At 42.8% G+C, this 14,014-nt stretch overlaps 1 protein-coding gene across 1 annotated transcript in view; it reads right to left on the minus strand.

Moving 5' to 3' along the window:
- LOC140210901 (dynein axonemal heavy chain 8-like) overlaps nt 1-14,014 on the minus strand; it is a 1,093,299-nt gene that overhangs the window by 583,381 nt on the left and 495,904 nt on the right. Inside the window, exon 38 of the mRNA XM_072280167.1 lies at nt 1,172-1,325. Within this exon, the coding sequence (XP_072136268.1) occupies nt 1,172-1,325 (154 nt within the window). The remainder of the gene's footprint in view (nt 1-1,171; nt 1,326-14,014) is intronic.

Below are 14,014 nucleotides of genomic sequence, written 5' to 3' on the forward strand. Positions count from 1 at the left end.
GTTTGCTGATGATTTTAAATTAAGTTCAAAGTAAATTTATTATCCAAGTACATATATGTCACCATATACAACTCTGATATTCATCTTCTTGCATGCATTCACAGTAGATACAAAGAAACATCATAGAATTGATAAAAAAAAACTGCACAGGACAAGACGGCTAAGCACCAATCTACAAAAGACAACAAACTGCACAAATGCAATAAATAAGTAAATAAGCAAAAAATATTGAGAACATGAGATGAAGAGTCCTTGAAAGTGAGTCCAGAGGTTGTGGAAACAATTCAGTGTTGGGGTGAGTGAAGTTCAGAGAAGTTATCCCCTCTGGTTCAAGGGCTTAATGGTTAAGGGGTAATAACTGTTCCAGAACCTGGTGGTGCAGTTCCTGAGGCTCCTATACTGTCCTCCTGATGGCAGTAGTGAGAAGATAGCATCACCTGGATGGTGGAGGTCCTTGATTACAGATGCTGCTTTCCTTTGACACCACTTCATGCAGATATGCTCAATTGTGGGGAGAGCTTTACTTGTGATTGTCTGAGCCATATCCACCACTTTTTGTAGGCTTTACCATTCAAGGGCTTTGGTGTTTCCCTACTAGGTCGTAATGCAAAGTCACTATATCCTCCACCACACACCAATAGAAGTTTGTCAGAGTTTTAGATGACATCCCGAGTTTTCTCAGATTTCTACAAAAGTAAAGGTGCTGCCGTGCTTTCTCTATGATGGTACTTATGTGCAGGACCCAGGACAGATTAAGGGGTCTTGTTGAAATTGAAAGCAGGTTTCAATGAATTGTGAAGTGGTCCTGCTCTTTTAGGGAGATGGACTGAGGAACGGCAAATGATCTCTAACTTAGCTAAGTGTGAGGTGATGCATTTTGTACATTCAAACTAGGGTAGAACCTATACAGTAAATGGCAAGGGACTGACAAGTGTTTTGGAATGGAAGGACCTGGAAGTACAAATGCACAGTTCATTGAGAGTATCTGTGCAAGAAAAAAAAGAAAGAAGATGCTGACTTTTAACTTCCAGGGCATCAAGTTTAGGAGTAGGAACCATGTGTTGCTGTTATATATGTTGTTGGTAAGACTGCATGGAGTATCACCCAATTTGATTTTCTGCCTCTATACTCAGCTTGTATTTTGAATGCCCAGATTAATGTTATTTGTTACCTGTGGTAGTTGTTTGGCAATATCTCCTCCAACAAAAACAGCTTCCAGGTAAATCCACAGATTTTGAACTAAAAGCCACTGTTCTATTATAGTTGTGCACGCTGTCAGACTGTGCACCCAGGTTTGAATATCCTTCTTGTAGTAAGAATTATACCTGTAGCAGAGAAAAACATTTGGGAAAGTATAAGTGGATTAGAGCCAATTTTCAGAAAAATACATTTCTATTCAGTGCATTTGCTGAGCCAAAATGAGTTTCAAGTTCAGGGCACTATTAAGACTCTGTTATTTGTTAGAATTATGTTTGGAGAATTGTGGGAAGGCACCCTGAGTATTCTTCTTCAGTCAGATAACACCAATGCACGCATGGGAGAATGCACATGTGATTTCACATAATTGTCCCAAATCTGAAAGCTTCATAATCTGATCACACAGAGTCATAAAATATGGAAACAGGCCCTTTGGTCCAACTTGTCCATGCTGACTCTGTTGCTCAGTGAGCAAGTCCTATTTGGGTCCCTGTTTGACCCATACCCCTTTAAATCTTTCTTATCCATCTACTTATCTTAATGGCTTTTAAATGTTGCAAATGTGCCTGCATCAGCCTCTTCTTCTGGCAGTTTATTCTAAATATGCATCAGCCTTTGTGGGATGAAGCCACCTCAGAAGACCCTTTTAAATCGCTTGTATCTGATCTTAAACCTATGCCGCCTTGAGAAAAAGGATTTGTGCTTTCACCTTTTCTATACCCTTTATGATCTTAAACACCTCTATTAGGTCACCCCACAATTTCCTACATTCCAGGGAATAAAGTCCTAACCTAATCTGTACTAACCTTCCTTGTAACTGAGGCCCCCAAGTCTAGGACACATCTTGATAATCTTTTTCTGAACTCTTTGTACTTTAATAACATCTTTTCTATAACAGGATGACCAAAACTATGCACAGTACTTCAAGTGCAGCCTCTCCAATGTCTTATACACATGACTACAACATAAATTCCAAACTCTTATACTCAATGCCCTGACTTGTGAAGACCAGCATGCCAAATACCTTCTTTACACCGTGATGGTGCTTTCAGCGAATTATGCACTTGCATTCCTAGGTCCCTCTGTTCCATAACACTTCCCAGGGACCCACCATTCACTGTGCTACCTGATTACATCTCCCAAAATACAAGACTTCACATTTATCTGGTTTGAAAATCATTTGCCAGTTCTTAGCCCAATACTTAGCTGATCAAGATCTCCCTGTGATGCTACTCTGTTTACAACACCACCAATTTTAGTATCAAACTTACTAACCATGCCTTATACATTTATATCCAAATCATTCACATAAATTACAAACAACAAAGGATCCAGTACCAACCACTGTGGCATTGGCCTCCAGTCTGAGAAACAATCTTTGACGACCACCCTCTGCTTCTACCACTGACCCAACTATAAAATACATTCAGCTATCTCTTTCTGGATGATAAGAGGGTGTACAGGAATGAGATATATCAGCTAGCTAAGTGGTATCACTGCAACAACCTTGCACTCAACGTCCGTAAGAGCAAAGAACTAATTGTGGATTTCAGGAAGGGTAAGATGTGGGAATACGTACCAGTCCTCTTGGAGGAATCAGAAGTGGAAAAAGTGAGCAATTTCAAGCTCCTAGCTCCTAGGTGTCAATACCTCTGAGGATCTATCCTGGGCCCAGCATATCATTGCAGCTACAAAGAAGGCATGAATGTGGCTATATTTTGTATGGAATTTGAGGAGATTTGGTATGTCCATAAGCCATAAGACAGTGGAGAAGAATTAGGCCATTTTGACCCACTGAGTCTGCTCCACCATTGAATCATGGCTGATCCTTTTCCAACCCCCCCGCCCTATCCCCGGCCTTCTCCCCATAACCTTTGATGCCATGTCCAAACAAGAACATGATAAGCTCTGCCTAAATACACCCAACGGCCTGGCTTTCAGAGCTGGCTGTGACAAAAAAAATTCCACAAATTCATCACCCTCTGGCTAAAGAAATTTCTCCTCATCTCTGTTTTAGGACATAGAACATAGAAATCTAGAGCACATTACAGGCCTTTTGGCTCACAATTTTGTTCTGACCATGTAATCTACTCTAGAAATTGCCTAGGATTTCCATACCGCCTAGCCCTCTATTTTTCTAAGCTCCATGTACCTATCTAAGAGGCTCTTAAAAGACCCTATTGTATCTGCTTCCACCACTGCCACCTGCAGTGCATTCCATGCATCCACCACTCTCTCTGTGAAAAGTTACCCCTGACATCCCTTCGGTACCCATTTCCAAGCCATCAAGTTAGCCATTACAACCCTGGGAAAAATCCTCTGGTTATCCACACGATCAATGCCCCTCATCATCTTATACACATCTATCAGGTCACCTCTCATTCTCCGTCGCTCCAAGGAGAAAGGGCCAAGTTCACTCAACCTATTCTCATAAGGCATGCTCTCCAATCCAGGAAATATCCTCTTAAATCTCCTCTGGCTCTCTCTATAGTATCTACATCCTTCCTGTAATGAGGTGACCAGAACTGAACACAATACTCCAAGTGGGGTCTGACCAAGGTCTTATATAGCTGTAAGATTACTTCATGGCTCTTGAATTTAATCCTACGGTTGATTAATGCCAACAAACCATATGCCTTCTTAACAACACTGTCAATCTGTGCAGCAGCCATTAATATATTCTGTTTTCAACTTTGACCTACCAGAATGAACCACTTCACACTTATCTGGGTTAAAGTCCATCCGCCACTTCTTAGCCCAGTTTTGCATCCTATCAATGTCCCGCTGTTACCTCTGACAACCCTCAAGACTATCCACAACACCCCAGCCCCAGCAAACTTACTAAACCGCCTGCTACTTCTTTATCCACGTCATTTATAAAAATCACAAAGCGGAGGGTCCCAGAACAGATCCCTGTGGACCTGACCTCCATGCAGAATACAAACCATCTACAACCACCCTTTGCCTTGAATGGACGCCCTTCTATCCTGAGGCAGTGCCCTCTTGTCCTAGACTCCCACACCATAGGAAATATCCTTTCCACATCTACTCTGTCTAGACCTTTCAACATTTGAAAGGTTTCAATGAGGTTCCCCCCTCATCCATTTAAATATCAGCGAGTATAGACCCAGAGCTATCAAATGTTCTTCGTATGATAACACTTTCATTCCCGGAATCATCCTTGTGAACCTTCTCTTAACCTCATCCAAAACTGTTCACAATACTCAAGGTGAGACCTCACCAGTGCCTTATAAAGCCTTGGCATCATATCCCTGCTCTTGTATTCTAGACCTCTTGAAATGAATGCTAACATTGCATTTGCCTTCCTAACCACTGACTCATTATGAAAGTTAACCTTTAGGGTGTTCCATGATTCTTTGCATCTCAGGTTTTTAGATTTTCTCCCCATTTAGAAAGTAGTCTGTACATTCATTTCTACTACCAAAGTACATGACCATTATATTTCATTTGCCACTTTCTTGCCCATTCTCCTAATCTGTCTAAATTCTTCTGCAGCCTACCTCTTTCCTCAACACTACCTGCCCCTCCACCAATCTTTGTATCATCTGCAAACTTGGCAACAAGCCATCTATTCCATCATCTAAATTACTGATATACAGCACAAAAAGGAGCAGTCTCAACACTGACCCCTGCGGAACACCACTAGTCACTGGCTGCCAACCAGAAAAGGATCTTTTTATTCCCACTCGCTGCCTCCTACCAATCAGCCAATGCTGTCACTATGCCAGTAACTTTCCTGTAATACCATGGGCTCTTAACTTGGTAAACAGCCTCACGTGTGGCACCTTGTCAAAGCTATTCTGAAAGTCCAAATATATAACATTCATTACTATTACTACGTCGACTCAGGCCTAGGGGGCCGGCAACATCCATTGCTTCCCCTTTATCTATTCTACCTGTAATCTCCTCAAATAATTCCAACAGGTTCATCAGGCTAAGGAAACATGTGGAATTTATCCTCCCTTATCCTGCATCAGGTAAGGCCGCGGGGATTTATTAACCTTAATGCACTCTAAGTCTCCAATACCTCCTCCCTGATAATCCTTATGTTGCCCAAGACACACCATTCATTTCCCCCATTTCCATAGCTTCATCATTTTCTTCGTAGTGTTACGTACCCCGTAACTGGGTTGCCAAACCAGCAGAAATGGACCACTTAGTTGGAGTCTGGTTTAACAGAAACTAATAAAGTTTTATTAAAGAAATAAGTAACACAGTACGCTAATCGTAAGGATGTAAATGCAACAGGTTAGCAATGATAATACACACGTGTACACAGAACTAGGGTAACAGGAATCAACCAAGCTCTATCGCAGTCTAGGGGTAAAATGATCAATCTTAAGTGATGCAGAGTTCAGTTCAGCTTAGTACAGTTCGCAGTAATCGCTGTTGTGCCATTGGAGTGAGAGAGAGATGGCAAATTTTGATTCAGACAGACCTTTGATGTTCTTCGCAGTTGGCTTTTGGGCGGACCCTTTTTTATGTCTTCTGTGGTCACCGACTATGACCCCTCCGTTCCGGATACAATCGTTCTGCCGCGGTGAACCCGGCACCCAGGCAAGGGCAGACACACACACCAGGTTCCCACTGATCGTACCCTTTTCACTCTGTGCGTCTATGGTCGGTTCCGCGACTAGACCTCCAAACTCCCACCAACTTGTGGGGACACACCGCTCTTCCAGGGTCTCGTTATCTCGTGATCTCATGGTGTGTGTCGTGCCTTAGCGAACCTGTTCTTTTTATCCCCCTGCTGGGGTATCACCTGTCCATCAAACTTCAAACAGTTCAGGTTCAAAGCAACCGGTCTGTCAATATTCTTTCTCGTTAATCTCTCTCTTCTCTCTTATTAGCATTTTGAATGTTCCTCCATTGTCTCAGTTATCTCTCTCTCATTAGCATCAATCTTCTGATAACTTGGTTTTTCGTCACACCCCTATCCTTCAAAGGATTTTTACCGGGGTAAAAATTATGGGCATGAATATATTATTAGATACACACTAATATACATGGTCATCAGCTATTCGGCTAATACAGAGAACTTTAAGTTTTCAACACCTTGATAGACAGCCAGCAATCACATTTTCCATTCCTTTTATATGTGTTATTTAATATCCTCTAAGACCAGGCTCCAACTTAGCAACCTTTTGTTTTTATCCTTCATAGTGGCCAAAAACACTAATGGGTTGTAATCAGTGTAAATTCTCATTGGTTTCCGTCCCGGACAAATATAACAAAGGTCATCCCACACAAACTTAGCATTCTTTGGCCAGAGTTTAGTAAGAGGAAGGGTAATAGCCGCAAAGTTTTTGCAGAACTTCCGATAGTACCCCACCATCCTCAAGAACCTTCTCAGGGATCTCTTGTCTGTCGGGGTGGGGACTTCAGAGATAGCCCGCACCTTAGCCTGCATTGGAGCCAGCTGCCCTGTCCTACCACAAATCCCATATAAGTGACCTTCGCGTGGCCGAATTCACTTTTTGCGAGGTTCACTGTCAGGCTGGCTTCAGCCAGCTTTTTAAACAGTTCCTCTACTGCCACAATGTGCTCCTCCCACATGTCACTCCAGGCCACTAAATCGTCAATATACGCTTCTGCGTACCTTGGCCCTTTTGTCACTGAATTAATCATCCTATAGGGGTGTTGCTTACTAGGCTGACCTGATGTGACAACAACACCATGTACCGTCTCTTTGCATCGCCCCGGGACATCCGGACATACGTGTGCGTGCTGGTTAATTAGCTTCTTCAGTGGCTCGCTCTGTTCGGCGGTTAAGGGAGAGACCTTATCAGCAAAGTTGGCCAAAACAATAGAGTTCTCCCATTTGGTTGGCACCATACTTATCTTTTCAAAATGGGTTTTCCCCTTATCAGGTGGCACCCTAGCCTCATTAATTTTCGTGATAACACCGACTAGGTCTGCTCTCTTATCGTGGCAAGCTGTTAACATATCAATAGTCTGTAACTGTGTTAGCTCACGTCTACAACAGTCAATAGCATCCTTCCTCCTGTGCGGCCAGTAAGACTCTTTCATGATTCTATCGACTGTTTTCCTCACCCCAAAATGTCCACAGATGGGTATCTTGTGGGACAGGTTAAAAATCTCATCCCCATAAATTTTCGGCACTATCAGCCCCCATTCCTCATCTGCGAGCACGGTACTTGGTCTCCATTTCCTCCTTAGTACTCCCTCCTTCACATAATAGCCCACTGGCTCCCTTTTCAATTCTGCTTCAGAGAGAGTTGTCTCCGTCAAAACCATTAGCTCCTCGTATCATTCTTGTGCCTGTATAAATTCCTTCCTTGCTAATGATAAGTCTACCTCAACTCCCTCACTTCCTTCTGTTCTACTATGCTCCTCACTTTCTAACCCCTCCTGGTACAAGGTTGGTAAAAACGTCTCAGCTAAATCTATATTCGCTTCGGCAGCCTTTTTGGACGTGCACCGAGTCACTGCGCAAACGGGATAAACCTGTGAGTCCATGGGCGGGGCTTCAATGCTGGCCGGCTGGCTTGTCAGTTTTACTGCTGAGAACACATTTCCGCTGGCGAGGTCACTACCAAGTAAGACATCCACGTCTTCCATCAGTAATTCGGGCCTCACCCCTATCGTGACCGGTCCGGAGACCAAGTCGCTTTTTAGGTGTATCTGGTGCAAAGGTACTACTTCAGTCCCTTTCCCAATGCCTTTTGTCACCCTGATCTCCCCAGTCTGGGTCTCTGAACTAAAGTCTAACACGCTCTTTAAGATCAATGACTGACAAGCTGCAGTGTCTCTCCAGATCCGTACTGGAACCGGGTTTAACCCCTCCTTCACCGACACCAATCCGGCTGAGATAAACTTCCCGCGCCCTTCCTGAACTTTATCAGACCTCTTCTCCCCTAGCGGTTTGTTTGCCAGATCAATACAGCCAGTCAGAACCGTCGTTTTTCCTTTCCCCGTCTCCTTCTTTGGGGCAAAACACCTGGACGCAAAGTGACCAGCTTTCCCACAATTATAGCATACGACCCCAGGAGACTTCCTACCAAACTGCTCCCAGTCTTCCTTATCCTTCTCACTAGTCTCCGGCTTACTTTCTGACTTTTCTGGCGGACTCTCTCCACCCTCTTGACTACCCTTCTGGTAGCTTTTACTCGGGGTAAACTTCGCTTTGTGCGTTAACGCGTATTCATCCACTAACTTAGCAGTTGCGGCTAAGGCTTCTGCCCCTTTCTCATCTAAATAGGGCCTCATACCTTCAGGGACACAACCTTTAAACTGCTCAATCAGTATTAGCTGTAGCAGTCTGTCATAATCCCCGCTGACCCCTTTCAAGGCGTACCAATGCTCACAATACATCTGCATCTCACGGGCAAACTCTAAATACTTGCGGCCCCACTGCTTCCTCGCATTCCGGAACTTCTGCCTGTATGCCTCCAGGACCAACTCATAAATTCTGAGTATCGCCTCTTTCATCACACCATACCTCTGGGCATCTTCTGCGGACAATACCGAGTAAGCTTGTTGAGCTTTCCCTTTAAGTACACTCTGAAGAAAAACAGCCCATTTATCCCTCAGCCAGTCCTGACTTGCAGCGATTTTTTCAAAATGTAGAAAGTACTGATCAACATTGGCCTCCTCAAATGGGGGAACCAGCCAAACCTCCTGGATCGCCCTGAAACCTCCACCTTGGTTCGGCATGGGGCCCTGCGCTATCGTCATCCTTAACTTCTCCAGCTCAAATCCCCTTTCCCTCTGTTTCTCTCTCTCTTGTTACTCTAACTGCCTCTCTCTCTCTTGCCGTTCTAACTGTTTCTCTTCTTGTTCTAGCTGTCTTACCCGGAACTCGTGCTCGAGTCTCAATTTTTCCATCTGCAGCTGTACTGCTTCTCCACCAGGTTTGCCCATTGTGATGAGAGTACACATAGATTAAGATGTTAGCTGTCCTGTGCTGACACCAGTGGGATCAGCAGTTGGTCTGCCACCTGTCTTCAGGAGAAAGAGAGATAAGGAAAACAATGGAGCAGCAATTGAAGATGTTAATGAAGGGACGGGAGAGGTTAACGGAAGGAGAGCTGTCAAGATCGGCTCCCCTTTGAACCCTGAACTGTTTGAAGTGATGGACAGGCGATACCCCAGCAGGGGGATAAAAAGGGACAGGTTCGCTAAGGCAGGACACACACGACACCACAAGGTAACGAGACCCTGGAAGCGGCGCGCCTCCCACAAGTCGGGGGGAGTCTTTGGAGGGCTGGTTGCGGGACCAAGCCAGAGACGCACAGGGTGGAAAGATACGATCGGCGGGAAACTGGTGTGTGTCCGCCCTTGCCTGGGTGCCGGGTTCACCGCTGAGGAAAGATCGTATCTGGAAATAGAGGGGTCACAGTCGGTGACCTCAGAAGACATCACAAAGGGCTCGCCCGAAAGCTGACTGCGAAGAATATCGAAGGTCTGTGTGGAAGCCGTTTGAATATTCATTCATTTTTGCTCTCTCTCTCCTTCCCCCCACTGTCCATCGCCACGGCAGTGATTACTGTGAACTGAACTGAACTTTGCGTCACTTTGAAACTGGTCAGTTACCCCTAGACAACGATAGAGCTTGATTGATCCTGTTATCCTAATTCTGTGTACATGTGTGTTTATCATTGCTGAACTGTTGCATTTATTATCCTTTTGATTAGAGTACTGTGTTGCTTGTTTCTTTAATAAAACTTCCTTAGTTCCAGTAATCCAGACCCCAACTGAGTGATCCATTTCTGCTGGTTTGGCAACCCAGTTACGGGGTACGTAACACCATAGATACCACCTCCAGCTCCCCTTGGGGAAACACACCTTTAGATGCATAATGCTCTATGATAGCTCTGTGCATCTCCACTCTCCTCATTGTCGACTTCCCCTTAAGAAGATTCAACCGTTTGGCCACAGTTGCCAATTCTGATTTCCTGGCATCCTCTAATGCCTCCAAGGTTGGCGCCTTTAGAAATTCCTCAATCTCCATTTCTGCTGTTTGCCCTTTCTTTCTTTTGGGAATTTTAACCCAATCAATTTACCCAGTCCCAAATTTGGCGTTCAAAATCGCGGACGAGATCCCCACTTATGTTACGTATCCCGTAACTGGGTTGCCAAAGCAGCAGAAATGGACCACTTAGTTGGAGTCTGGTTTAACAGAAACTAATAAAGTTTTATTAAAGAAATAAGTAACACAGTACTCTAATCGTAAGAATGTAAATGCAACAGGTTAGCAATGATAATACACATGTATACACAGAACTAGGGTAACAGGAATCAACCAAGCTCTATCGCAGTCTAGGGGTAAAATGATCAGTCTTAAGTGATGCAGAGTTCAGTTCAGCTTAGTACAGTTCGCAGTAATCGCTGTTGTGCCATTGGAGAGAGAGAGAGAATGCAAATTTTGATTCAGACAGACCTTTGATGTTCTTTGCAGTTGGCTTTCGGGCGGACCCTTTTTTATGTCTTCTGTGGTCACCGACTGTGACCCCTCCATTCCGGATACGACCGTTCTTCCGTGGTGAACCCGGCACCCAGGCAAGGGCGGACACACACACCAGGTTCCCACTGATCGTACCCTTTTCACCCTGTGCGTCTATGGTTGGTTCCCGTGACCAGACCTCTAAACTCCCACCAACTTGTGGGGCACACCGCTCTTCCAGGGTCTCGTTATCTCGTGTTCTCATGATGTGTGTCGTGCCTTAGCGAACCCTGTTCTTTTTATCCCCCTGCTGGGGTATTGCCTGTCCATCAAACTTCAAACAGTTCAGGTTCAAAGCAACCAGTCTGTCAATATTCTTTCTAGTTAATCTCTCTCTTCTCTCTTATTAGCACTTTGAATGTTCCTCCATTGTCTCACTTATCTCTCTCTCATTAGCATCAATCTTCTGATAACTTGGTTTTTCGTTACAATAGTAAAAGCTGAAGAGAAATATTCATTAAAAACCTCTCCCATTTCCATTTGATCCCCACACAGATAGTCATGCTGATCTTTTCTCTCCTTAGAAACATAGAAAACCTACAGCACAATACAGGCCCTTCAGCCCACAAGGTGGTGCTGAACATGTCCCTACCTTAGAAATTACTAGGCTTACCCACAGCCTTCTATTTTACCAAGCTCCATGTACCTATCCAAAAGTCTCTTAAAGACCCTATTATATTCGCCTCCACCACCGTTGCCAGTAGCCCATTCCACGCACTCACCAATCTCTGCGTAAAAAACTTACCCCTGACATCTCCTCTGTACCTACTCCCAAGCATCTTAAACCTGTGCCCTCTTGTGGCAACCATTTCAGCCTGGGAAAAAGCCTCTGACTATCCACATGATCAATGCCTCTCATCATCTTATAAACCTCTATCAGGTCACCTCTCATCCTCCGTCGCTCCAAGGAGAAAAGGCCGAGTTCACTCAACCTGATTTCATAAGGCATGCTCCCCAATCCAGGCAAAATCCTTGTAAATTTCCTCTGCACCCTTTCTTTCTTTCTTTTCAAATCTTTTTATTGTATATATAGGAAAAAATAACATGAGTACATCGAAGTAACAACACTTACAATGCCTCAAAAAAACCCATCATCTTAAAGGTTGAAAACAAAATTTTGTGAAACAAAAAAAAAACCTACTGAGCAGAAAAGTGAGAGAAAAAAGAGAACCCATTCGGCGTACAACCCCTGAGCCATGCGTCATACAAAAAGCTTCTAAAAATAAACGTCAAACCGCCAGCAAGAAAAGAAAATATACTAAAAGAATTTACGATTAGATCGTGGAAAAATTATACCAATTAACTCAAATGATAATAACGAGCAAATGAGCCCCATCTTTTCTCAAAATCAAATAAAGGTTCAAAGGTTCGACTTCTAATTTTCTCCAAACTAAGACATAGCATCACTTGAGAGAACCATTATGACAAAGTGGGAGCTGATGTATCCTTCCACTTCAACAAAATGGCCCTCCTAGCTATCAATGTAACAAATGCAATAACATGTTGGTCAGACACAGAAATACCATGAATATTTTGAGGAACTATTCCAAAAAGCACAGTTAATTTATTAGGTTGTAAATTAATTTTAAGTGCTTTAGAAATTGTTGAGAAAACCGACTTCCAGAACTGTTCCAATATAGAACAAGACCAAAACATATGTGTCAGTGTAGCTATCTCAGTTTTACATCTATCACAATGACTAAGAACATTAGGAAAGATTTTAGAAAGTCTCTCGTTGTCAAATGATAATGATGTACAATTTTAAATTGAATCAATGAATGGCTAGCACAAATTGAAGAAGTTTTTTGATCGGATTGATTCTATTATTTTATCTTTTATTTGAAATAATAAAAGACCAAGAATTAGTAAATGTCATTTACAAAAATTGAAAAAGGATGGAGGTCTTGCTTTGCCTAATTTTAGAATGTATTATTGGGCTATTAATCTGCGATATGTCTTTTTGGTTATACTGGGTTGATAGGAGTGATCGGCCAATTTGGGTAGACCTGGAACTAAAAGCTGTAAAACAGTTTTATTTAACCTTGTTATTGGGGGCTCCTTTACCTATGCAATTAGGTAAAGTTGTTAATTTAAACTTAAATATCCTGTGATTAAGTATTCTTTACAAATTTGGCTCCAGTTCCGCAATTTTTTTAATCTTAAAAAAATTAAACTTTGTAGTTTAATTTACTGAAATTACTTTTTTAAGCCTTCTTTGAGCGATCCAATTTTTCTACTTTGGAAAAATAAAGGTATTAATTCTTTATTGGATTGATGTCCTTTGAACAATTAATTGATAAATATTCTCTTTCATACTCACACTTCCTGCAATACCTTCAAGTTAGACATTTTTTACAAAAATATTTAAGTAATTTCCCTTACATATTGGAGGCTGACCTGTTAGATACTATTATGAGTATGAATCCTCTGATTAAGGGTTCTATTGGAAGAACTTATAATTTACTATTACAATGGGATAAGCGTCCTTTGTGTTAGATTAAACAGGATTGGGAAAAGGAACTTAATTTGACTTTTATGACGGAGGATTGGATGCGGATATTGAAGTTGGTTAACTCTGCACCCTTTCTATGGTTTCCCCATCGTTCCTGTAGTGAAGCAACCAGAACTGAGCACAGTACTCCAAGTCTTTTCAGGTTTTGCCTTAGTCTGCCCCCACCAAGCTCTCCCATATCCTATCTTGCCCTCCTAACTTGTCTTTTGTGCACTCCTACATTTCTTGCAGTCATCAAAAGATCACTAGCTCCCAATTACACATACACTATGTATGCCTCCCTCTTTTTTTTAAACCGCCTCAAATTGTCCTGTCAACCAGGGATCCTGAAGCCTGCCAGCACAACAGGAACCTGCAGGCTCTGAGCCTTGACATCACACTTTTAAAGGCTTCCCACTTGGTAAATACCCTTTTCCCTGCAAAAAATCCCAGCAAATCAAGCTTTGAAAGATCACACCTAATGGCTCCAAAACTTGCTTGGTGCCAGTTCAGGATCTAATCTGTGAATCATTCTTCATAATTGTTTTAAAGCTAAAAGAATTATGGTCACTGAACACAGTGTTCACTGACAGATATTTTTATCTCATCACATACCTCATTCTCCAGGAGGAGGTCCAGTGTTGCACCTCTCTAGTAGGTTCCTCTATATATTGACAAAGAAAATCCTACACATTTCATAAATCCCACTCTGTCCAAGTCTTTCACACTATGGTAGGCCCAGTCAATATCAGGGAAGTTAAGATCTCCCACTAATTATATCATTTATGTATACAGCTAGCTTCAATCTCTCTACATATCCACTTCTCAAATTCCCTTTG

The sequence above is a fragment of the Mobula birostris genome, chromosome 2 (genome assembly GCF_030028105.1).
Source record: "Mobula birostris isolate sMobBir1 chromosome 2, sMobBir1.hap1, whole genome shotgun sequence".
NCBI classification, from domain to species: Eukaryota; Metazoa; Chordata; class Chondrichthyes; order Myliobatiformes; family Myliobatidae; genus Mobula; species Mobula birostris.